Source organism: Oryctolagus cuniculus, chromosome 7, assembly GCF_051225735.1.
Source record: "Oryctolagus cuniculus isolate XC-2025 breed Fujian yellow rabbit chromosome 7, ASM5122573v1, whole genome shotgun sequence".
In the NCBI taxonomy this organism is placed as follows: Eukaryota; Metazoa; Chordata; class Mammalia; order Lagomorpha; family Leporidae; genus Oryctolagus; species Oryctolagus cuniculus.
This window is the reverse complement of record NC_142873.1, coordinates 150,608,860-150,635,573: the sequence shown is the minus strand read 5'-3', so window position 1 is coordinate 150,635,573 and position 26,714 is coordinate 150,608,860. Positions and strand designations below refer to the sequence as shown.

At 38.4% G+C, this 26,714-nt stretch overlaps 1 protein-coding gene across 50 annotated transcripts in view; it reads right to left on the bottom strand.

Moving 5' to 3' along the window:
- The window catches only part of EIF4G3 (eukaryotic translation initiation factor 4 gamma 3), a 376,646-nt gene that overhangs the window by 198,691 nt on the left and 151,241 nt on the right, over window positions 1-26,714 (bottom strand). For 19 of the 50 annotated variants that reach the window (XM_089301376.1, XM_089301377.1, XM_089301369.1 and 16 more), the window contains 2 exons: window positions 7,986-8,081; window positions 2,998-3,030 (listed from right to left, as the gene is read on the bottom strand). In XM_089301376.1, coding sequence (XP_089157502.1) covers window positions 2,998-3,030; window positions 7,986-8,081 — 129 coding nt within the window. Of the gene's footprint in view, window positions 1-2,997; window positions 3,031-6,451; window positions 6,566-7,985; window positions 8,082-26,714 lie in introns of all 50 variants that reach the window. The other 31 variants (XM_089301388.1, XM_089301373.1, XM_070079148.2 and 28 more) reach the window with 3 other exon arrangements.

The window sequence follows — 26,714 nt, the reverse complement described above, 5'->3', positions numbered from 1 at the left end:
TGTACTTTGGAAATTTCTATTTACTAAATAAAAGTTTTCTATTAAAAAAAGAAAGAAAGAAAGAATCAACTCCACAGAGGCCATCTGGAAATGGTGGTCTTCCTGTTGTTTTCTAATTGTTACAGGGGGAATCTGAAGGGCATTTAGAGCCCAAAGATTTCTAACAGAAGTTTTATTTATAAGACAATTTTCCCTAACTGGTTATCCCACCCAAAATGCCAATCAATCATCAATTCCATAGTGATACAAACCAAATTGGCCCACCTCTGCTATGGATACGAAACCCCAAACTCTTTTCCAACACTTTCCCCTGTACCAGGCAAAACCCAAACTCAACTCCCTCCTGCTCAGCAGTGCCACTTCACCCCACGTCTCTCCTCCTCTGCTTCTATAAAGTAAGCCCTGTTGAGGCTGCCTGAACCAAGAGTATACACTTCCTTACATAATTCTCTGTGGTATGGTGAAAAGAACTGATCTGTTACTTAGGAAGTATGCCAAAGAAAAAAGCTGCCAGCTACCTAAATCTTTTCTATTAAAAAGCAATACTATGGATTTGTGTGGCATCTCAGGAACTCATCTCCAGGAACTATTATCAGAAAATGACTATTTTTCCTGATAACGAATAAACAGTAATACGCATACATACTTCCATTTACATCTGTTACCCTACAGCTAAAAGAAAGACTAACTGCCAAAACTTAACTGAGTCATATTACACAGGAATAACAAAGATTGAAATCAAATCAATCTCACAAAAATTTTGGAATATTTTCCTCAATTATGGAATTAGGGAAAGAGAAAATGTATCACTTGCCTCTATTGCCATAATAAAGTCTAGAAACAGAAGTTCCCCAAACTGACCAGCTTATAAATGCTTAAATACAACATTCAACATTAAATCTGAAGATCACTGCCATTGAACACAAACAGCAGTAACAGTCCTTCAAAGACTGATGTGCCAATCACTGTTGTGATCTATACTGCAGATAATTCACCACAATGACAGCAGCCAAAAATAATGCTAATTCCTTTTACTCACAGTCTGCTTTAAACGGTCTGAAATTATTTTTGAAAGAAACAAAGGTCTAAAGAAACCACAAACATGTGGGGCAGGTGTTTGGTATACTGACCACCTGGGACACTCAACATCCAATCAGGTTGTCTCATCTCTACTTCTAATCCCAGCCTCCTGCTAAAATGCACTCCGGGAGGCAGCAGGTGACACTTCAAGGACTTGAGTCCCTACTGCCCACACAGAAGACCTGGATTGATTTACAATTTCTGCCTTTGGACCTAGGCTAACCCCAGCTATTGTGGGCATTTGGGGAATGATCAGAGAATCAGAGGACAGAGTCTCTACAGAGTCTCTGTTTTTCAAATAATTAAAACACACACAAACATGTGAACAAAGAAACCAATTATTTCTCTCCATTTAACTCACAAATAGTTTATCTTCACTGCACATCTTGAGTAGAGAGCCACAATGTTTCTCTCTTATGAATTTTTTGTTTGTTTGTTTAAGCTTGGATTCAAATTTAAGCCTTATCTCTACGGCCCTTGACTAAATTAAAAAAAAAAAGTATATTCACCCTTTCACCTAAGGAACCACCCTTAGTAACAGTGGTAATTACACATCCGGCGTTGAGATGGTATTACTATCCTCATTTTATGTATAAGAAGACTGAGTCTGAGTGAAGTAATAAGGAGTAAATAAGGAGGAGACTAGCTAATGCCAAAGCCCAAGCTTTTCAAGCATGTTATAATACTGCCTCTTGACACTAACAAATGCCCTTAAGTTTTATTGTTTTATGAAATCCAAGAGTCATCTACCTCATCTAAAACTGTCTACTAGTTTTCCTGTAAAGTTCTGTTAATACCTCACAACTTGCTTGGCCATTAAATTGAAAGAACTGCATTTTCAGAAACAGAGCCTTCTATGAAAACACTCAAGACAATGACAGCCTTCGATAAAACAATATCCATTTACTCAGTAGGAAGAACTCTAACGTGATTCCACAGGAAAATGCACTGGGACCACTTCTTTCATTTTATGCAACAGTACTATGCTACCTAACAATAATATTAAAAACAGCTAGCACTTGCTGACTGCTTACTTCCCGTCCATGGTTTACATATATTATCTCTTACACAGCAGGTGTCTGTCCCTATGTTATCGTCGTTTTGTATATGAGAAAACTGAGGCTCAGAAGAAACGTGCTTAATGCAGCTGGTTAGAGCAGAGCTGGCAATGTGAACGTGGGCTAGTCAGATGCTAAACACAGGCTCTTTCTGCTCTTGGAGGAGACAACGTTCCAGAACATGAGGAGACACCTGCAAGGCTTTCTATTTCTCCCCTACTGCCACCTTTAGTAGATTCCTACTAAATAATACAGTGTTGGCATATACATTTTTGAAAGTTCATACAATTAATTTATTTTATAAACTCAATAGGTGAAAAATACTAAAATTATAAAACATTTATTTTCTATGTATCCTAAAAATAAAGAAAATTCTATGGAGCAAATGAACAGACATGGTTGTTAATCAGTTTGTTATTAGGCCTGAGTTAGTAACTGAGATTAAGTGGTTTTAAAACTGCTAATGCTCTGTTACACACACCAATAAGTCACATCAGAATGTTAACAGAAAACCCTTAGAATGTTGCCTGCTCCATTCAGTTAAGTTGAAACTTAATACAGATACCCACAACACATGTAAAATTTTTTTTAAAGTTGTCTCAATTCTAAGTAATCTTTTTTTGTAAGAAAAAAAGCATTATTTTGAAATTATGTGCCATGAACAGAAGCAAATGGGTTTGTCAATACAAAAACTCAGTGAAATCAGACACAGACAAAAAGAACTATATTATATCAGAAGTTACTCTTGGAAAGAGTAGTTTGAGTGGTTTGATGGAATGGCAGCATTCTAAGAGTCCACAGCTACGAAAGCCCCCACCTATTAGGTAAGAGTGATAGTGAAGGGGCAAGGGTACAGTACCTGATGATGGGCAGGTCGAGGCCCCGCTGCAAACTGAGAAAAGGAGGGAAAACAAATACAAAAGGAAAGGCACAAAGAGTCAGAAACACCACAACAAAAACCAAAATGTCACACAGTATGCCAAAATAAAAAAACCCACAATAATAATAAAAATAAAAACACACAGAACAGTCAAAGCTTTGCTGCAGGACAGTGACAGACAGGTACTAAGATTCAACAGGTTAACGTAACTACCAGGAGAGTTTGTCACTGATCAGAGAGGAGAAACCTAAGCTGTTAGGTACCTGGAGTGCTCTCTGACAGATAAAGAAGAAAAAAAAAAACTACAATAAGGCTAAGGAAAGGTTGAACACTAAGTGGTTATATTAAGACAAATAAAAGAATGCAACTGCTACAGTTGGAGGAAATGAGAAATGCTTTTTACATTACAAAAATAGCCAGGAGACATTTAGATTGCCCAGTAGGAAATAAAGAATGTAAAAGAAATAATTGCATATTATCTTAAGATAAATAGGGCATCTTGTATATGAAACAGAAGTTTCAATATCTTCTGTTATTTCTTGGAGTTAAATATGTAAGGAATAAGTTAAATATGTAGAGAATATGTTAAATATGTAAATAAGGTTTTGTGATTACATATATTTATTTACATTATATATTATAAATAAATGTACTTTTCATATAATATTTATGATTTATATATACTTATTTATATTTAAATGCAATAACTAGTAGAGTTGAATACCAGGCATTCCAAGGCAAACAGGTGGCAAACTACTATTATAGTCTCAACAAGAATAAAAGAATAAAGAAGTCATATATCTCAATTACTATTTCTAAACAATGACAAAACACTATTCATCTGTACCTACTGCTACCTGAAACTAACAATAAAAGCAAAATAAACATCTCCTTAGCTAAATCCTAAATATCTGAAAGGGGATCATACATATTCCAACTTGGTCTCTAACTTAGAATAGAAGAAAAGGCTTTTGACCCATAAAATTTTTTTCACACTAAACCTCAAAGATCAAATAATTCATCAGAGAAAAATTTAGTTTCCAATACATTTTATTAAACTTAAAAGGATGAAGAGAAAATATTGGAGCATGTAGAACCATATGTGACCTGCTTAAAACATTACTATGTGTTAACCACCCTCTTTAATACTAAAAAGAAAATATTTAGAAAGCAAGCTTTGAATATAAACTTTAGAGTTTTTATTTAATATATTTAAGGACTTAAAAGTATGTTTCTTCAGTTGTTTTACTTCCTAAATGGGAGTCTTTCTTCTGTCAGTTTCTTACCCTAGATGAATTAGACCAAAGATTAAGAAACCATCCCTTAAGCTCAGAATTTAAATTATGTGCAGCAGTAATTTATAAGAGATTTGGAATTATTTCCCCAACTGCAATAATCACAATTTAAAATTTCACAAATGGCCAGAATTCAGAAGACCACTGTACACAGTACTGGATGCAGCTGATTTTAGAAGTTAAAATGTCACCTATTGTTCAAGTAATGCAAAGTATCTTAATGACCTCTACACACAGGGTAGCAGGTTGGTCATGATATGTGGCTAATCACTGTAACACAGTTTTTCATAAAGGTGATAATTGGCAAATGCTGTTCTTGCAGAAAAATTTTCAAAGAAACTGAGGTCTTGTATTTTCAGTGGACATCAAGTTTCAAGAATACGCAAGACCACTCGTGGTATGAAAATAAGGGTGGAAGTGAGATATTTCTTCATTACACTGATGAAAATGGGGTGGGGGAAGGATACGTTAAAAAATTAACCTGAGTATAGCGTACCTGTCTTATCACTGTTCCACAGAAAGATCCCATTTCTAAAGTTCTAACATAAAAGTTGAAACTTTGTAATTTTGATGTTTCAGTTGAAAGAGAACTTTTATGAACATCAGGATTATCTTATAAAATTATACATATATATTTAACAAAAGAAAGAAAAAGAAAATGCAACTTAAGACTTCAGTTAGTGAGGAAGTACCTGGGAAAGCACCCTAGTCTATTTTGCACTAGTCACCATTGGCTATTGAGCTTTCCACTTGGAATGATAATAGTCTTAATCCTAAGAGTAGCTGTAAGCAACAGAACAAACTGTAGTCGCTGCTGGCTCATATCAAAACCAGAAACTTCTGTTTCTTTTTCTTAAGAGAGGTCTTTAAGATGGTGAGGATTATAGATATAAAGGAAAGCAGCCTTCTGTGAACTTGGATCCAATGTAAATGCCACCCACTCATTCACTCACTCACCCTTCTGTGCACAGTTGGTAACTGGGCATGGCCAACATAAAACTGATGTAACTTTGGCACTTAGTACCAAGAAATAGAAAAAACAACCACTGGTTACGGGTTACTGCAAAGCCAAACTGTCCCCCACTCCCATTTAAGCATTCAATAGCTTCGCTATTTTGGTCAGGCTATTTAAAAATAAATTGTTTAAGAGTTCTAGCACACATAAAAATGAAACAAATAGGTAGCTTCTCGGTATTTTTACTTTTTATTAAGATTTTTCACATTGTGATTTTTAAAATACTAACTACCCAGTAGAAATACAAGCAAAAAAATAATCTGAAGGAGGGAGGGGGGCCATTTGAAGCCAGTTGGATTGCAAAGGCAGCTGTCCAGAGAAGAACAGAAAAGCCTAAACTGTGCAATTGCCAATGGCCTATTAATGCAGAAATAGAATGGAGTAAGCTTTAGCTGCTCTACAAAGCCATGGGAAGGGGCCCTTCCTTAGCACAACACCTTACCTCTCCTCACCAGCTGGGGCAGCTGTGGGATGGATGAGACTAGACTATGGAAACTTGGGATGAAAACAGAAAGTGCAATCCTGCCAAAGTTCATATCCCAACTTTACCCTCCCAGCACCAACACAAATGAAATAAAGAAAATCAGACCCAAAACAAGAAGCAAGAGTAGTATGGGGTCTGCTAATCTTGCACTTGTTTTGGGGTATGTAATGGAACATTTTACGTGTGGTTTTTAGTAATGGGGGTGGTAATGGTCACTAGCAGAGCAGATGGCAAAAACTGCATAGAGGACATTGTCTGAAGTGTTTATGACCACAGAAGAATGGCTGACAACTACAATTTCCCCCTTGATATTCAATTATAAAATAGAAAGGGAGAAAAGGAAGTCTTGAAATTTATCTTTTAAATTCAAATTTGTCTAAAAGGGATACCCCACCTCAAGTTTACAGTAAGAAAGATCTAAACTCCAAATTATTCCTGTCTAACTCCCCATAGTTGAAGACCCACCCAATTTGTTCTTCCCCCCACTACGCCTGGCAGAAACTGCCACGCTAGGTTAGACTTCCAGAAAGGACGTAATCAACGCATTTCTGTTCATCAGCCAACAGATGGATGTGGTCAAAAAAATGAGTGCTAGAAGCACCACTGCCTGCAAGAAGTACAGTTTGTTATATTGCTTACAATGCAGTATTTTATCCAGCCTCTTCCAGCCAAGGGCCTGTAAACGGGAGTCTGTTCCAAAACCTTCCTCCTCTTCCAGTTGTCTGTGCAATGTATTGGCACTGTTCTGCTGGGCTGTCAAGAGAACTGGTTTAGAGATGCAGCTCTTCAGTCAGGTTTTTTGCGCCAGTTCTAACCATGTAAATTTAATTCATTTTTCTTTTTCAATAATTAGAAAGGGGGGGGGGGGATAGGGCTATAGGACTCTTTGCAGTAAGAGCTTACCACCATGTCCCATGCTTAAAGATTAGAACCAGGGCCTATCTAAATTGATCTGGTGATTGTCTCAGGCCCACGCCAAGTAGTCAAGTGTCCACATCCCCAAACCACTCTCAGAACAAAACTTTCATCAGGTATCTTGCTGACCATTTCAGAGGAAAAAAAAAGGGGGGGGGGGGAGGGAAGGAAGGGAAGGGAAGAGAGAGAGAGAGAGAGAGAGAAACAGAGAGAAACAAGCAGACAACTAGGATCAACGTTCCACCTTTTTAGAATGGTTCCTCAAACCCTGTGGAGAATCAGGATCTGAGAACAGGTATTGGAAAAGAGGGTAACAGGGAAAAGTAAGAGGGTAAGAAAGAGATTACATTTTGGTGCAGTCTGCACTCCTAGTTCTCTGAATAAATCTTTAATACATTTCATCAATTCTGAAGTCATGCATAAAACCAAACAAACAGCAGCTAATGCAATGAAGTATTCCTGTAATCCAGGCAAAAAAGTGGGGGTGGAAAACAGATAGAAGATCCCTGTATTCTCAAGAGCACAGAGAGCTCAGATACAAAGAGGGATGTGAGATGCTACAGAAGCAACTTCTAGCCAAAGCTAATCATGCAGGGTAGGAAAGTGACGTTCTAAGGACTTAACAGTGGAAGAAACTGCACAGTTTTGTGAAACAGAAGGATGAACCTTGAGGAAATCCTCAGTCTTTGTGGTATTTATTGCAATCCATGTACAGGATGAACAAAGAGGATGACAGCATTTACATTTCTATGACAATTTATTTACCATTTGAAGAAATGAGTTCCCCCACTGGCTCATGTCATGCACATGCCCACACTGGCAAATGTTTAGAGCTGATCTAGTGACACTGATTCAGAAGTCATACTTCCCAAACTACTAAAATTTGAGAGTCTAGTTAGTAAAATTCAATTTCCTTAAAAAAAAAAAAACCATTGTATTATCCTGAATTTTCAACAATACATGTTACAAAACAGAGAAGAAACACAGCGAACTTGAATGTAACCAACTTGAAAAAAAATTATGCCACAAAACAGTAAGAAAAAGAAAACCCATAAAGCAAGCCCCATCTCTTCTTTTTCCAGTTATTCCAATAGGTAAGTTCTGAAAAAGCAACGCTAACCAACAATAGTAACAATAATAATAAATCATCACTGGAACAAAGCTCCAAAATTCAGTAAAAATATTTGCCAAAACAACCCAAATCACTACACAAATTCAGATGAAGAATATTATGTAGTACAAGCTTCTGCTTACTTACCGGAGAACGAGTCTGAGGTTGTGAATTCATTGTCTGAGGGGCTTGAGGGTATACCAACGTGGTTGGACCTGCATTCTGTCCAGAGGGATAAGGGGTCTGTCAAAGAATAGCAAGAACAATATCATACTTTGAAAAAATATGGCATGGCAACACAAATTCAAGTTGCAAAAGAAGTTTATTAATGTGATATACGGTTCTGCTTTTTTAAATACAACTTTAGCACAGTATGTAGCAAATCCAAATCAGTGCGGAGTTTTTTTAAAGTTACCATAAACCTCTTGATAAACAGACATCAGCAACCCAAAATCTAGGTGCAAGAAGGCCCGCTGTCATCAATGGACAGCCCAAAACACAAACAACATGAGACACGGCTGAGAAAATTTGCTACTGTTGTGCTGTGCTGTCCAAAGACCTTAAGTAAAGATGGCACTGGAGGAAGTGGTCTCTGAATCACAATTACTGCATGATCCCAACAGTCAATAAGAACTTTATATAACAGCACAGAATGAGTAATAATGAAACAGATACGAACTCACCAAAGGTTTTCCAAAAATAACACAAAGCTATTCATTATCAATCCAAAATGTTACAGACTAATATAGTGTACACTAGTGAATTTTTTTTAAAAAGACATACTACTGTAACATGTTTAAAACAAAATATTAGCAGAGTGATGGACAAAAAAGTCATAGAACTTGGACTCAAATTTTAACCACTACCACTACTCCTGTTGTTTGCTGAAGTGAATATACAAAGAACAACACATAAATCTTATAGGCAGTTGCTTTAAATAAGATAAAATAAATATGTAAACACTTTTACTTACTACTATTCATTTCTACAAATAAAGGAACAGAAAATGTAAATTTTTGTTTACCTAAGATAATTAAGTAAATGAAATATCTAGAAAATATTGGGGGCTGGTGGAGTGGTGCAGCGGGTAAAGCTACGGGCTGCAGTGCTGGCATCCCATATGGGCACCAGTTCGAGTCCCAGCTGCTCCACTTCAGATCCAGCTCTCTGTTATGGCCTGGGAAAGCACTGGAAGATGGCCCAAGTCCTTGGGCCCCCACACCCACATGGGAGACACGGAGGAAGCTCCTGGCTCCTGGCTCCTGGCTGCAGATCAGCACAGCTCTAGCTGTTGCAGCCAACTGGGGAGTGAACCAGCAGTTGATAAAGTCTTATTTTTTACATTGCATATAGTCCAAGCGCTGATTCACACCCTGTCCTCAAGGAGTTTCAGCTATTTGCAATGGAACAGCTGTTCTATCATAATGTATACCACTGTGTCATTAGTAATATGTGATATGTAACAGAGCATTAGATAAAGAAATTTGGCCAACAGGACACTCAACTCTCACAGCATTTTTCCATTCCGTGTGACTGTCTTACAAATGGTGTGATCTGTACCTTCTGTGGCCACAAGCAGAGCAACCAGAAAGGATGCTACTATGCCTTCCATCTGACCTCGGTATTTAATGACATGATTTAATCAAGTTTAGATAACTTTTAATGTACTACTAAGTTATGTGGAAAATACAAAGATTCAGTGGGAAGTCTCTGGCCATGTTTCATAACATCAAACTCTTGGAAAACTAAGGATACATCAATAACGGATCATTTTGTTAGGCATCAGAATATCTGTATTTTCCATTTCAAAGCCATCACAAAGCCTTACCACTCCAATAATAGAGAAACCCTATATCTACACTTCTTTTCAGTTCACTGTCCAAATTTATGTAAGAGTCAAAAACTTGCATTTTCATTTTCATCTTCTTATGTTTCAAGTTGAACCCTCTTGGTTCTCTCTTCATACATCAGGAACATAAAAATAATAGCAAATAGTGTTAACTGACAAACTGTTAACAAAATGCCTATGAACACAGCCAATTGTAATAGTAATTATGTGCATTTACAACCAATAAGTCTATTACAACTATTTAATAAGATAACTCAGATATGAAGTCATTTCTCTTGTTTGAAGACACTTTCATCACCTTAAATAAATCCTACCACAAAGACTAAATTCAATATTGTATACCTGTACGTCAACAACTTTTCAAAGAGCTATTTAGGTTAATACTTAAAAAAAATCATTTATTTGTGTGCAAATCAAGAGTTGGAGAGAGGGAGAGGGAGCTAGGGAGGGAGAAAGAGAGACATTTAGTATCTGCTAGTTCACTCCCCAAATGGCTACAATAGCCAGATTGAAGTCAGGAGACTAGAACTCCATTCAGGTCACCCATGTGAATGCTAGGGTCATCTGCTGCCTTCCCAGGCACATTGGCAGGGAGTTGGATCAGAAATGGAGCAGCTGAGACTCAAACTGGTGCTCATAGGGAATGTCACCATTGCAGGAGGTGGTTTAACCTGCTGTGCCATAATGCAAGCCCTAATACTTACCAAATTTTAAATAACCTTTGATTCTACAGTTTCATTTCTAAGAATCCAAAATACAAATATATTCATAATAGGGAACTCTTTTATTCTCTCCTTCTCCAAATTGGAAAAATTCTAAATTTTCATATAAAAGAGAAAGGTTAAAAATGCTATACTCAGTTGATCAGCATTGGTATAATCTTAAAAAGAAAAAAACAGTCATTCACCAAGATGTCTATAATATATATTAAGGGACAAAAGCAACCTGTAGAATTTTTCAGTACAAAAGGACCCTGTTTGTTTTTTTTTTTTTTCAATTGAAATACACATATATAATTGTTTTTCAGCCTTTTGGTTAACATCAAGTGTAATAAAAAATACATAAATAGAAATATGCATGTAGCCTAGCAGATGAGATGTATCTATCACAAATCAGTGTCTGGGTTTGATTTCTGGCTCTAACTGCTGGCTCTGGTTCCCAATTCTAGCTTACTGACAATGAGGACCCTGGAAGTCAGCATTAATGGCTCAAGTAATTGGGCTCCTATCATGCATATGGGACACCTCAACTGCATTCCAAGTTCCTAGCTCAGGTTCGAGCCCAGCTGTAGCCACTGAGGGCATTTGGGGGAATAAACTAACAGGTAAGCATGTATCCCTGTTCTCTCTCTCTCTCAGCTTCAGCCATTGAGGAAGTTTGGGGAGTGAACCAACAGATAAATGTGCTCACTCACACTCTCTCTTCTTCTGAAATAAAATACACTAGTAGAAAAAGTTTAAAATATGCACACTGTGTACACTTGCAGAATACACATTCTTCTCAGCAATGCATGGAACTTTCTCTAGGATTGACCACAAACTAGGCCATAAAGAAAGTCTCAACAAATTCAAAAAAATCTAAATAATATCATGCATCTTCTCAGACCACAATGGAATGAAGCTGGAAATGAGCAACTCAGGAATCTCTAGAACATATGCAAACACATGGAGACTGAACAACATGCTCCTGAATAAACAGTGGGTCATGGAAGAAATAAAAAAAATTTCTGGAAACAAACACAGATGACAATGCAATATAACTTATGAGATACAGCAAAAGCAGAGTTAAGAGGAAAGTTTATAGCAATAGGTGCCTACATCAAGAAACTGGAAAGGCACCAAATAAATGAGCTATCAAAGCATCTCATGGATCTAGAAAAACAACAACAAATGAAACAAAAACAATAATAATAGGAGAAAAGAAATAATTAAAATTAGAGAAGAAATCAACAAAATTGAATTAAAAAATACAAAAAAAATCAGAAAAGTGAAGAGCTGGTTTTTTGAAAAAAATAAATAATATTGACAGACTATTGGCCCAATTAACCAAAAAAAGAAGACTCCAATCAATAAAATTAGAGATGAAAAAGGAAATGCAATAATAGACACCACAGAAATAAAAAGAAGCATCACGAATTACTATAAAGAGCTATAAATATGCTAACAAACTGGGAAACCCAGAAGAACAGAAGTAGATAGATTCCTGGACACAAAACCTATCTAAATTGAGCCATGAAGACACAGAAAACCTAAACAGACCCATAACCAAGACGGAAACTGAATCAGTAATAAAGCCCCTCCTAACAAAGAAAAACCCAGGACTGGATGGACTGAATTCTACCAGACATTTAAAGAAGAACTAACTCCACTTTTTCTCAAGTTATTCAAAACAACTGAAAGGGAGGGTATCCTCCCAAATTCTATGAAGCCAGCATTACCTTAATTCCTAAACCTGAAAAAGATGCAACAGAGAAAGAAAATAGCAGACCAATTTCCCCGATGAACACAGATGCAAAAATCATCACAAAATTCTAGCCAATAGAATCCAACAACACATCAAAAGATCATCCATCCAGACCAAGTGGGATTTTCCCTGGTATGCAGGGATGGTTCAACATTCCCAAATCAATCAATGTGACACATCACATTAAGAAACTGCTGAACAAAAACCATATGATTATCTCATTAGATACAGAGAAAGCGTCTGTTAAAATACAACACCCTTTCAAGGTGAAAACTATAAGCAAACTGGGTATAGAAGGAATATTCCTCAACACAATCAAGGCAATTTATGATAAACCCTCGGCCAACATCCTATTAATGAAAAAAAGTTGGAAGCATTCCCACTGAGATCTGGTAAGAGACAAAGATGCCCACTTTCATCATTGCTATTCAATATAGTCCTAGAAGTTTAGCCAGAGCCATTAGGCAAGAAAAAGAAATCAAAGGCATAAAAATTGGGAAGGAGAAAGTCAAACTATCCCTATTTGCAGATGACATGATTCTATATATAAGTGACCCAAAAGACTCCACTAAAAGACATATTGAAACTCATAGAAGAGTTTGGTAAAGTAGCAGGAGATAAAATCAAGACACAAAAATTAACAGGATTTGTATACACAGACAAGGCCATGGCTAAGAAAGAACTTCTAAGATCAATCTCATTCACGACAGCTACAAAAAAAAATCAACTACCTTGGAATAAACTTAACAAAGGATGTCAAAGATCTCTACAATGAGAATTACAAAATATTAAAGAAAGAAATAGAAGATTTTAAAAAAATGGAAATATCTTCCATGTTCATGTATTGGAAAAATCAATATCAACAAAATGCCCATTCTCCTGAAAGCAATTTACAGATTCAATGTGATTCCAATCAAAATACCAAAGACATTCTGCTCAGATCTAGGAAAAAATGCTGAAATTCATATGAACACAGATGAGACCACGAATAGCTATAGCAATCTTATGCAACAAAAACAAATATGGAAGCTTCACAATACGAGATTTCAAGACATACTACAAGGCAATTATAATCAAAACAGCCTGCTACTGGTACAAAAACAATTGAATAGACCAACAGAACAGAATAAAAATGCCAGAAATCAATCCAAGCATCTACAACCAACTTATATTTGACCAAGGAGCTAAAACCAATCTCTGGAGCAATGATAGTCTCTTTAACAAATGGAGCTGGGAAAACTGGATTTCCACATACAGCAGTATAAAGCAGAACCCATACCTTACACTTTACATGAAAATCCATTCAAAAATGGATTGAAGACATAAATCTATGACCTGATACCATCAAATTACTAGAGAACATTGGGGATACTCTGCAAGACATTGGCACAGGCAAAGACTTCTTGGAAAAGACCCCAGAGACACGGGCAGCCAAAGCCGAAATTAACAAATGGGATTACATCAAATTGAGAAGTTTTTGCATGGCAAAAGAAACAGTCAGGAAAGTGAAGAGGCAAACGACAGAATGAGAGAAATTATTTGCAAACTATGCAAATGCTAAAGAATTAATAACCAGAATCTATAAAGAGATCAAGAAACTCCAAAACAACAAAACAAACAACTCATTTAAGAGGTAGGCCAAGGACTTAAACAGACATTATTCAAGAGGAAATCCAAATGACCAACAGACACATGAAAAAGTGTTCAGGATCACTAGCCATCAGAGAAATGCAAATCAAAATCACAATGAGGTTTTACCTCACCCCCGTTAGAATGGCTATCATACAGAAATCAACAAACAACAAATGATAGCTAGGATGTGGGGGGAAAGATACCATAATCCACTGTTGATGGGAATGTAAACTGGTAAAGCCACTATCAAGGACAGTATGGAGATACATCAAAAATCTGAATATAGCCCTACCATATGACCCAGCCATCTCACTCCTGGGAATTTATCCAAGGGAAATAAAATCAGTAAACAAAAGAGCTATCTGTACCAATGTGGTGGAATGAGGTGAAAAGTTCATGCCAAGATGGCCACTGAGGTGAAAAGGTCATGCCAAGATGGCTGCTGATAACAGAAACTGCCTGGCAATAGGCCGTGATTGGATGGCTTCGGAAACCACATGACAACAGAGGAAACCACATGACAACAGAGCCTGACTGACGGCAGGCTGTGATTGGATGGCTTTAGAAACTGCCTGGCAAGAGGCTGTGATTGGTTGGGGCATAGACCGCCCCTTGACTGGTAACTCAAATAAACGAGTCTGCGGGTTGCTCGACTCAGGCCTGCTTTCACCCGACTCCCAGGGTCTGTGTGGTGACTCCACGCCTCTTGCCCCCACCAAGCTCCTCCTCTCAGAAACAAATCTACTGCAACATTGAGAAATCAACTGCAACATCTGGCGCCTAACGTGGGGCTCGAACCCATGACCCTGAGATTAAGAGTCTCATGCTCTACCAACTGAGCTAGCAAACTATGCAACTGATAAAGGGTTAAAATCCACAATCTATAAAGAGCTCAAGAAATTCAACAACAACAAAAGAAAAAAGTGAAGAAAAGGGCAGGGTCTAGCGCTGTGGCATAGTAGGTAAAGCTGCTGCCTGCAGTGCCAGCATCCCATATGGGTGCCGGTTCTAGTCCTGGCTGCTCCACTTCTGATCCATCTCTCCTCTATGGCCTGAGAAAGCAGTGGGAGATGGCCCAAGTCTTTGGGCCCCTGAACCCACATTGAAGATCCAGAAGAAAATCCTGGCTCTTGGCTTCAAATTGGTGCAGCTCCAGCAGTGGTAACCAATTGGAGAGTGAACCAGCGGATGGAAGACTCTGACTCACTCTCTCTTTCTCTCTCTTCCTCCCTCCCTCTCCTTCTCTCTCTGTGTAACTCTGACTTTCAAATAAATATATATATATCTTAAAAAAAAAAAAAAAAGAAATGGGCAAAGGATTTGAACAGGCAATTTTCAAGAGAAATTCAAATTGCCAACCAGACATGTAAAAAACGTCAGGATCACTACTCACTAAAAAAAGTACAAAAGTTCACTGATATGATTTTAGATTCTACACTGCAACTAACCTGTAAAAAACTACCACTTACTGAGTCTGGTACAGAATCAAAGAAAAATAGCTACAAATTTTTCCAAAGCTCAAAAAAGATTCCTCCCTTTCCCAATTACATACCACTATAAGATTGCATTTTCTTGACTATTTCACCAGAAATAAAATATTTCAACAGGTTGAATGCAAAAGATGATTTTTTTTTTTTTTGACAGGCAGAGTGGACAGTGAAAGTGAGAGAGACAGAGAGAAAGGTCTTCCTTTTGCCGTTGGTTCACCCTCCAATGGCCGCCGTGCTGCAGCCGGCGCACCACGCTGATCCGATGGCAGGAGCCAGGTGCTTTTTTTTCCTGGTCTCCCATGGGGTGCAGGGCCCAAGCACTTGGGCCATCCTCCACTGCACTCCCTTGCCACAGCAGAGAGCTGGCCTGGAAGAGGGGCAACCGGGACAGATCCGGTGCCCCGACCGGGACTAGAACCTGGGGTGCCGGCACCGCAAGGTGGAGGAATAGCCTAGTGAGCCACGGCGCCGGCCCAAAAGATATTTTAAAAAAATTATTAAACAAGATAATGAAGTGATCTATAAAACCACAAACAATATCACTCTTTTAATCAAATTTAATTCCATAAAAGTATATTATTTTAGATCATTAGAAGCCAGAAATAAACCCATGTATTTATACCAACTGATTTTCAAAGAAGGTACCAAGAATATAAATTAATGAAAAGGCAGTGTCTTCAATAAACTGGATCATAAGAAAGAAACTAGAGCTCTTATCTCACCACATACAAAAGCCAACTAAAAATGGATCAAAGATATGAATTATAAGTAGAAAACCACCTTAGGACATGAGCTGGGGCAAAGATTTTTTTAAATAGAACTCTAAAAGAACACACAACAAAACTAAAGGTATTACACCAAATTAAAGATTCTGCACAACAATGAAAATGGTCAACAGAGTGACAGGACAACTTACATTAAGGGAGAAAATATCTGCAAACTATACATCCGGTGAGGCATAAATACCTGGGGTATATGAGGAACTCAAACAACTAAAAAGTAAAAACAAAACAAAATAAAAATACTCACAAACCATGTATTTAAAAGATGGGGAGATTATCTGAATAGACATTTCTCAGAAGATGATATACAAATGGCCAATGTGTAACAAAAAATGTTCAACTAATCATCAAGGAAATGCACAGCAAAAACCACCATGACCACAAAAACTACTTTATACCAATTAAATGGCTACTATCACAAAGACAAAAAAAAAATAGCAAACAATGGCAGACAGAAAGGAGAACTCTCACAGACTACTGGTGGGAATGTAAATTAGTACAGCCATTATGGAAAACACAGGGTTTCCTTTAAAAACTGAGAAAAGAACTAAAATACAGTCTAGCAATACAAAGGAAATGAAATCGTATGTCAAGGAGTTATCTGCATTTCCATGTTTACTGTCATGCTATTCAAAGTAGCCAAAAAATGGAATCCACCTAGGTTTCTATTAACAAATGAATAGAAAAATAAAACGTCACTCACACACACACATACACACACATACACACACACAGGAATATTATTCAGCCATAAAAGAGAACGAAATCCTGTCATGTGTGACAACATGGATGGACAAGTAAAGTAAAGTAAGCAGGCACAGAAAGAAAAACATGGCATGACCTCACTCACATGCAGAAGCTAAAAATGCTGACCTCACAGAAGCAGACTATAGCCTAGCAGTTAACAGAGGCTGGGATGTAACAAGTATTAAGAATGCAGCTGGTTAGGAGAAATAACCTCCCATGTTCTTTAGCAATTAGGATAATTGTGGTTGGCAATAATTAACTATATATTTCAAAACAGCCAGTAGAAAGCATTTTGAATATTCCCAACGTAAATATTATTTAAGGTGATGATATATATAATATATACACATACACATATATACATATTTGAGGTAATGGATATACCAATCACCTCAATCTTATCATTACACATTGCATTCACATTCTGAGGTATCACATCACACTCCTTAAATATGTACAACTATTATGTATCAATTAAAATTAATAATATTTTTGAAAATGTTATACACATAGCATGAGGTTTATTTTACAAGTATTCTTAACTCCTCAATTCTAATTGCTACCGTAAGTATTAATAGATGTAACACATAAAATATACTGAAAACCCCAAAGAGTCTTGTTTAAAAGTCTAAAGGGTACCTAAAATCTAGAAGTTTGAGAACAATTAACTACAATAATATGAGAGCTGAAAAACATTCCTTCTTTACCTGTTTTGGTTCACACATAAACACACACACGTTCCCATTCCTGATGGCTACAGAGGCAAAGTCTGGATGGTGCAGGACAGCACCAAGTTCCCACAGGTACAGTACATCCTTTTATTCAGACTCTAAAATAATGCTCCACCCGTGCTATTTACAGACACCTTCAATCTCCTGAGACTTCATCTTCCTGAGTTCTACATAATTAGTGCAAATTTCAAACATCACTGTATATTGATATAATACTTCATAAAAGAGAAACATAGCAAAAATTCTATTAACACTTATCTGCTTCAGAATCATCTAACACAGTATTAGGTAGTACATTAGGAAGCTCCAGATCATTCACCTATGGAAATAGCAAGTAAACCAACAGACTGACTGAACGACCTTTGTAAGAACTATAGAAACACTTTAAAGATCTGCAGCAACCAAGCAAATGCCCAATCAAGGAGGCTACTGTCTGTGCTTGCTCTGGCCCCTCCCCACTGTGGCCAGCTTAGGAGGAAAGCACCCAATGTCCAGCTCAGTTCCTCCTCATGACAGAATGGGAAAAAAAAAAAAAAGTGGAAGTTATTTGCCACAACCTTGTTTCTTTGGGGGCTGCTGGCAGGACTAATTTCCATGTCACCTGATGGAATACTGATGGGGACAGAGGCATGGTCTAGATTAAGGCTGGAGCAACAGCAGGTACTGAGGCTTGTGAGAGCTACAGGGAGGCTGCATCTGGAAGCACGAGATCAAGGGCAGAGAAACAGAAAAGAGCATCTCTAGTGAGACTCTGGGTAATCACGACATTGAGATTCCCCAAGCGGAGGGGGAACTAAGGGAAAGTGCATACACGGGCCCACCGAAGACACATGGACAGAGAAGTTCTAAGAAAAATGAATGTCTGCACACCAAGCTGGTATGGGCCAATTTTCTCTATCACAGCCTATCCACAAAGACTGTAAGAGAAGGCTGTTGTCTCAAGTGCCCAATTTTCAACAAAACATCAGAAGACATATAAATAAGAAGCAAAGCTGGCCTGTCCCAAGGATGAAATAAATCTCTAGACTGACTTTTAAAATGATTTTTATTAATATAAAGAAAGCGTATTTCATAAAGATACTTTAAAACAACTGTCTTACATAGGCTTAATATGGAATATAAAGAAAAAGAAGAGCCAAGAAGTCAAAGAAACCAGGAAAAAGATACAGGGACATGAGAATATCAAGAAAGGAACAGAAATTGTGAAAAAGGATCAAATGAAAATCTTAAAGCTGGGGGTTGGTGTTGTGGCGAAGCAGGAAAAGCCGCCACCTGTGACGTCAGTATCCCATATGGGCACTAGTTCACGACCCAGCTGCTCCAGTTCCTGCCCAGCTCCTTGCTAATGTGCCTGGGAAGGCAGAGGTAGATTCTCAAGTACTTGGGCCCCTGCATCCACATAGGAGATCTGGAAGAAGCTCGTGACTCCTGACTTCAGCCTGGCCCAGATTCCAGCCCTTGCAGCCATTTGGGGTGACAACCACAGGATGGAACTGCTCCTTCTCTCTCACTCACTCTTTCTCTGTAACTCTTTCATATAAATACATAAATCTTTAAAAAAAAATCTTAAAAAGAATCCTGAAGCTGTCAAAAAAGATTTATTTATTTATCTGAAAGTTGGAATTACACAGAGAAGGAGAGGCAGAGAGAGAGGTCTTCCATCCAATGGTTCACACTCCAATAGGTCACAATGGCCAGAGCTGCGCCGATCCAAAGCCAGGAGCCAGAAGCTTCTTCCGGGTCTCCCAAGCGGGTGCAGGGTCCCAAGGACTTGGGCCATCTTCTACTGCTTTCCCAGGCCATAGCAGAGAGCTAGATCGGAAGTGGAACAGCCGGTACTGGAACTGGCGCCCATATGGGATACCGGCACTGCAGGTGGTGGCTTTACCTGCTATACCACTGCAAGGGCCCCGGGTTTTGAAATGTGAGTTGGGGGCAGGCATTTGGCCTAGCAGTTAAGATACCTCTTTTTTTTTTTTTTTTTTTTTTTAAGCATGCCTGTGTCTCATATCAGAGTTCGTGGGTTTGATTCCTGGCTCTGGCTCCTGACCCCAACCTCTTACTAATGTGGACCTTGAGAAGCAGCAGAGATAGCTCAGGAATTGGGTTCCTGCCTCCTTGTGGGATCTCTGGATTGATTGCCTGGCCTGCCTTTTGGTGTCCTGCCGTTGGAAGCATTTGAGAGTGAACCAGTGGAATGGAAGTGCTCTTTTTGTCTCCCTCTGGTTCGTTTCTCTCTCTCTCTCTCTCTCTCTCAAGTAAATAAATAAAACATAACCAAATTAAATTAAAAAATCTTTAAAAATCTGGTGATTTTCTATAGCTATCTACCATTTATGAATTCCATGTTGAATATAGTGCCATGTCAATGATCAGTGTTTAGAGCAGCTCTATTTTATCAAATATAACTTACAATTAAACAAGAATCAAGCAATAGTATACATTAATACATATGTTCAAATAGCATGTATCAGTCTAACTAATCAGTGACACTGAATAAAAGGTGTTGAAACAAACTTGATAATCATATTGTTAGACTGCGTTAGTGCTTTGCAATATAATTTTAGCATTATTTATTTTCACCTTGTGCAACTGTGAGCACAATCTTATCTCCATAACTCTTCATTTTATAAAACTGAAACTGCCTATTAAATAGCTTTCCTTTCCTTCCCCCATCTTCTGGCAACCAAAATTTTATTTTTTCTCTCTGTGAATTTGGCTTGTACCTCCTAAAAGTATTTTTTGTTTAGAAAGAAATCTGCCTTATTCTAGTTTTTGTGTCCTCAGGGTTCTTCAGTGTTGCTCATGTGTCAGAATTATCCTGCCTTTTTAGAAGGAATAGCACTCCAGTATGTCTGTGATAAGTCTGACAACCTTACTGAGGATCCCTTGGATGAGATGAATGGCTGTCATTGGGCTGCTTTCAAGATCCTTTATTATGTGTGCCTTTGTAGAACTCTGGTTTCTGTCTTGCTTAGGGTTCACTGGGTTTCTTGTTTATCCATTTTTCTCCTCAAATTTAGTACATTTTCAGCTATTTGTTTCCAAACAAGCTTCCTACCCATTTTATTCTCTTTTTCTGTAATGTGATTTTTGGTTCACTTGGTAGTATCCCATAAGTCCCTTAGGTTTTCCTTTTTTTTTTCTTTATTTTTTTCTGACAGGCAGAGTTAGACAGTGAGAGACAGAGAGAGAGAGAGAGAGAGAGAGAGACAGAGAGAGAGAGAGACAGAGAAAGGTCTTCCTTTTCCGTTGGTTCACCCCCCAAGTGGCCGCTATGGCTGGCGTGCTGCGGCTGGCGTGCTGCAGCCGGCGTGCTGCAGCCGGCGTGCTGCGCTGATCCGAAGCCAGGAACCAGATGCTTCTTCCTGGTCTCCCATGGGGTGCAGGGCCCAAGCACCTGGGCCATCCTCCACTGCACTCCCGGGCCACAGCAGAGAGCTGGCCTGGAAGAGGAGCAACCGGGACAGAATCCGGCACCCCAACCGGGATGAGAACCCAGTGTGCCGGCGCCGCAGGCGGAGGATTAGCCTAGTGAGCCACCGCGCCGGCCAATAAATAAATCTTTAAAAAAAATTTCAAAATCCACGTTTAGTTGTCTGTACAAAATACAATATCTTTTAAATATTTCAGGGAAGGAAGAAAAAGAGTAAGAAGAATCCAGGCAGAATAAGTATTTTCCAAACTCACAAAGCACGAAGTATTACTTAAAAAAAAAAAGTAATTCCTTTCTCACAAAGGAAAGCATTGTCTATGCATATCATAAATCAGGGTTCAGTGAGGTACCTATTGCAATCTGCCAAGAACTGACAAGAACTGAGGAATCACTTCCTCTCTCCATAAATCTGAATTTATCCCCTGAGGAATAATTGAGTCTATTTGTTTTTTGGAATATGCCTAAGCATTAAGATGAACATGAGGCTGTCAGGCACAGGTAATTTTAACAGTCAGAAATGACCAATATGCTATATATTTAAAGGGATAAGGGAGGTGTGGGGCCACATGTACTCAATACAATTGTTAGAATTCCTTTGTCCAAGGTGGATCTCATTTACATGATGAGACTCAAAAGACAGGCATTTTCCTAACTGTTATGTCCTATCTGTTGATGTACTCTCCAGATGTCTACAACAGTTGAGGCTGAGCCAGGTCAAAGCCAAAAGACTGGAAGTCAATCCAAGTCTCCCACACGGGTGGCAGGAACCAGAGTACTTGGACTGTTGCCCTTTGCCTACCAGGGTGCACATCAGCAGGAAGCTGGAATCAGGAAAGAAATCAAGACTCAGACCCAGATACACTCCCATATGGGGTGCAGGTGTCCCAAAAGTCATCTTAGCCATTAACCACTATGCCAAATACCTGCCCCAGGCTAACATTTTAAACATGAAACAAACCTTAAGACACTGAAAGGTTAACACACATTTGGGATTTTTTTTAGTCAACCATAAAAAAAAGTATGTATTACCTACTTTATATATAGTATCAAGTCCTGTAAGGAAAGCAATTCTGTAGACTACTAAAACAATCAAATATTCCCACTAAGAAAAGAATTACTCAAAACAGATTGCTGGTATTTCATTCTTCTTAATGATTTCACTTTCCCCTTTTCTTTAGAAATAATCTTAAATTCAAGTTTATATGCTGCATATGCTAAACCTCAAAGAGCAAGAACATTCAAATATCAAAAAGAACAAATTGTAATGACTCACTGCTTCCCAGAAAAATGAGTAAATTGATTACTATGTATGCTTAGAATTCCAAGGAGACTCTCCTTCACAGACAAGCATATAAATAGGTACGCAGCATAACAATAGTAGTTGGACACACTGAAGACTCACTCAACGTGAACAGCAGCACAAACCTTTAGTTCAAGGTGAGTAAATCAAGAAAATCAAAATAAAACTATTACTACTACAATTTCACATGAACACAGAATCACCAAACACATAACACTAATCATTTCCAATTCAAAAGGCACCTGTCATATCTCATAATAAGGGGAGAGAAAGTTCCTACGTAGAAATTGTAGGACATAAATACCTCAAAGGCAGCCCTGACACACATACAAAATGCTAGAATGTCTGCAATATAAATGAAAATATGACTACACACTCAAAGTTATTTTAAAGGGAAAACATTCAAATAATGAGTCTCCATTATGATTTCCCTATTTTATGATAGCAAATGTAGTACAAAAACAAAAACTCTACCAGTTATTTTTAGAGATCACTTAGCTAGCTAAACAAACATTATGCTTGCTCTGTAACGTGACTCCCATAGTACTTAGTCTGTCGGGAATAAACAGACATCACACACACTCAGTCACATGAGAGAGGCAGAGAGGCTCAGAAAATAGCTCAGTCACCCACGAACAGTCCCTTACTTCCTGTTACCAATAACTCGGGGGAAATTTCTGCCTTACCACATTTGGCTGCTTCTCCGACCCACCAATAAGTTACAATTTCCTGAAAACTTCGCCGGAATAACACCAACCAGTTTATGATAAAGCTCAATTTAGGTGCCACATGGTTCTATCCCCAATCCAGCAGACACACCAAGTGCCTGAAGATACAAAAACAAAGGCAAGCAAAACTTGAGGCTAATTAGGCTGTCAAACATCACACAATTAGGCCAAGTCCATTTTGGAGAACACATGTCTCTCCAGTTAATCTATAGCATCACCACATTCTCCACAGAGCTTGTCTGATTGACAGGAGCAAAATACGCCTTCCTGCCCTGCCCCTGGGTTTTATTCAGAGGCATCCTTGAATGGCGTAGGCAATGTTTTTTACTTTTAAGCTTAAGAAGGCCTGAAAACAAGATTTTCTTTCTTTGAGGATGCTAATTAGTTAATATAATCAGTGAAAAACATTAGGCACACAAAAATGTTTTATGAAACTGAAATGAAAAAAACTCTCAAACTAGACTTGACTTACCATGCAGAAATCCAACAACTTTGAGACTTTTTGTGTTTGCAGTATCAACTCAAAGTCATGGAAATCAAGTTGAAAAAGATGTGATTCCTGTGCACAAGGGATTTGCAATTTACTCAACAATTGTAAGGTGAGAAAGAAAATGTGAATATGTAAAGAATATGTAAAGTAGGAACCAGTTCATCCTTCCGGGCAGATCTCCAGGGAGCCTCCAAAGGTGACAGTTCAACAAGTGATGGATGGGGAGCTGCCACTGGACCAGGAAGGGAGATGGGCAAGACCTGAAAAGTTGTGGCTCATCTGCCAAACCATGAAGAGGCCAGTAAAGCCAGAGCATAGATGTGGATGAGGCATAGTGAGAAGAGCCTAGGACCACACTATAAATGACTTTACCATAGAAGTAATCTTAGGAGTTACTGAATAAAACAATAATATCATATATTTGTTTAATAACAAGTATTACAACACCAGGGTGTCTCAGAGAAAACGTTGGTGTCAGGATGTCATACAGGGAGTTATTATTAATTGGGAACATGGTAAGAAGTAGCTAATCTACTGCAGTGAATCTGGACAAAGAAGTGAGATTTGGGTGATATTTAGTACACTGACAGAAACCACATATAAGAGATAGAAAGCTAATGTTCCAAGGTTTGAAGGTTGATGGAGTCCACAATACTGGGCCCTAGAGTACCTCCTTTTCTCAACTCATACATTGTTACTCTCCAACTATATTAGCTTTATTTATTACCTTCAAACATACCAAATTTTCTCTTAAGGCTTTTGTAAGAGTTGTTTTCTCTGCTTTAAATTTAAAAAGAGGTAATTTGTATTATGTAAAATTTAAACTGTCAAAGAAACTCCCAGGTACAAAAGTCTGGAGAGTAATTAGACATATAGAGAGTAGGGTCAACCATAGGTATGATCCAGGAATCAGCAGCACGTAACCAAGAGTCCTTACTGTGAGAGTAGATGAGACCACCTAAAGAAAGGGCCAAATTATCACAAGCTACTGGAAACAAATATTCTTGAGATAGGAAGAAGAAAATTTAAAGCAGAAAGACTGAGAATTCTAAAGATTATAAAAATAAACTCTTTATTGAAAGTCTGTTTGCTGCCAGACTCATCTACTTTATTCAAAATCTCTATGAATGGAGTAATTTTTAAAATGATAAAACAGTGGTGAAATCAGACATCCTTGTCATCTTCCTGATCTTAGAGGAAATGCTTTCAGTTTTGCATCATTGGATATGATGTGCACTGTGAGTTCTTCACATAAGGTTATCATGTCAAGGTAGTTTCCTTCCATTCCTAATTTGTTGAGTGCTTTTATCGTGAAAGGATGCTGAATTCGGTCAAATACTTTTTCTGTATTGATTGAGATGATGATGTGGTTTTTTTCACATTTGTGCTATTAATGTGGAAGGTCAATTTTCAATGTTGAACCACCCTAACATTTCAAAGATAACCCACTTGGTGATAGTGTAAATCCCCCCCCCCCTTTTTTTGACAGGCAGAGTGGACAGTGAGAGAGAGAGACAGAGAGAAAGGTCTTCCTTTTGCTGTTGGTTCACCCTCCAACGGCCGCCGCGGCCGGTGCGCTGCAGCCGGCACACCACGCTGATCCGAAGGCAGGAGCCAGGTGCTTTTCCTGGTCTCCCATGGGGTGCAGGGCCCAAGCACTTGGGCCATCCTCCACTGCACTCCAGGGCCATAGCAGAGAACTGGCCTGGAAGAGGGGCAACCGGGACAGAATCCGGCGCCCTGACCGGGACTAGAACCTGGTGTGCCGGCACCGCTAGGTGGAGGATTAGACTGGTGAGCCGCGGCGCTGGCCAAGTGTAAATCCCTTTTTAACACACTACAGAAAACATCTGGCCTAGCCCTGCCAGTTGCAGGCATTTGGAGTGTGAGCCAGTGAAAGGGAGCTCTTTCTTTCTCTTTCACTCTCAAATTTTAAAAAACGATACTAAAAATCAACCACAAAAAAAGTAAAGAACTCAATTCAAAAATGGCAAAGAACCCAAACACATTTCTTCAAAGAAATTAAGGTGAGGGGTGGTTGACGTTTTTTTTATTATTATATACTTTCATAAGTTTATGTAGTTTTTAAAAAATATTTTAAATATTGTTTTGAGAAGTGGGGGTAGCTAGGTAGAGTAAACAGTGGCGGGGCCCGGGGGGAAGCACGCAAGGGCATTCTCCCATCCACTGGTTTCCTCCCCAAATGCTTACAACAGTTAAGCCTGGGGTAAGGTCTCAGCCAGAAGCTGGATCTCCCGCATGGGCAGCAGGGACAATACTACTGTACAATACTACTGGAGTGCTAAGGGCGGAGGTAGCAGAAAGCTGGAGTAGGAGCTAGAGCTGGGTATCAAACCCAGGTGCTTTGAAATGGGGTGTGGATGTCTTAGCCACCAGGCTCTGAGGGTCTTCCCTGAACAATGGACCTCAGAGCAGCAAACGTCTCCCCCAGAAAGTAAGCAATACAGCTATACAGCACAACTTCAAGCTTACTGGGCCAAAGGTGGACCAGGAGGTGATGCAAGTATAGTGCAGGAGACGACTGTGATTACTAAAAGGACTGCAACTCTTTCAAAATAAATAAAAAATAAATTTTAAAAAAAGAAAGTATAGTTAGCTAAATTTCCACAGTTCAAGGAGACACACACAGGAGAAGAAAGTTCAAGGAAAGGGTACTTAGAGAAAAACAAAACGGGCTTCCTAGGAGACCTAGTAAAACTATGTCAGCAAAGAGAGATCTTATAAGCAATGTAACCACGATGAAGGGAAAGTTTATGCAGTTAACAAATAAACAATAGAAGGAAAGTTTCTTGATTCCTGAGTTTAAAATACAGAGTCACATTCAACTTTGGAATATGTAATCTTCTCAGAGAAACAAATGATTTCAATATACAGTCGGCAGTTTATAAGAAAAATAACTGCTTAAATATGCTGCTTAAAGTTTGTAGGGTGACTTCTTCCAAATAAACTAATTTGTTTCTAGCACACAATATTCACTCTACAGATCTTTGGCATCAAATGTTTGTGAGAAGAACAGCCTTCTAAAGGAACTTAGGTAAGCCAGAAGAAAGACTACTCAATAAAAAGCTTCAAAAATATATTTGAAAAGATAAAAACACATAAATCAACCAAATCCATATGGACCCCTTTGTCCTAAGTCACTCCTAACATTTTCTAGTATCCAATAATACTGGGAATATAGTATAAATGTTTCCTTGCAGAATAGCC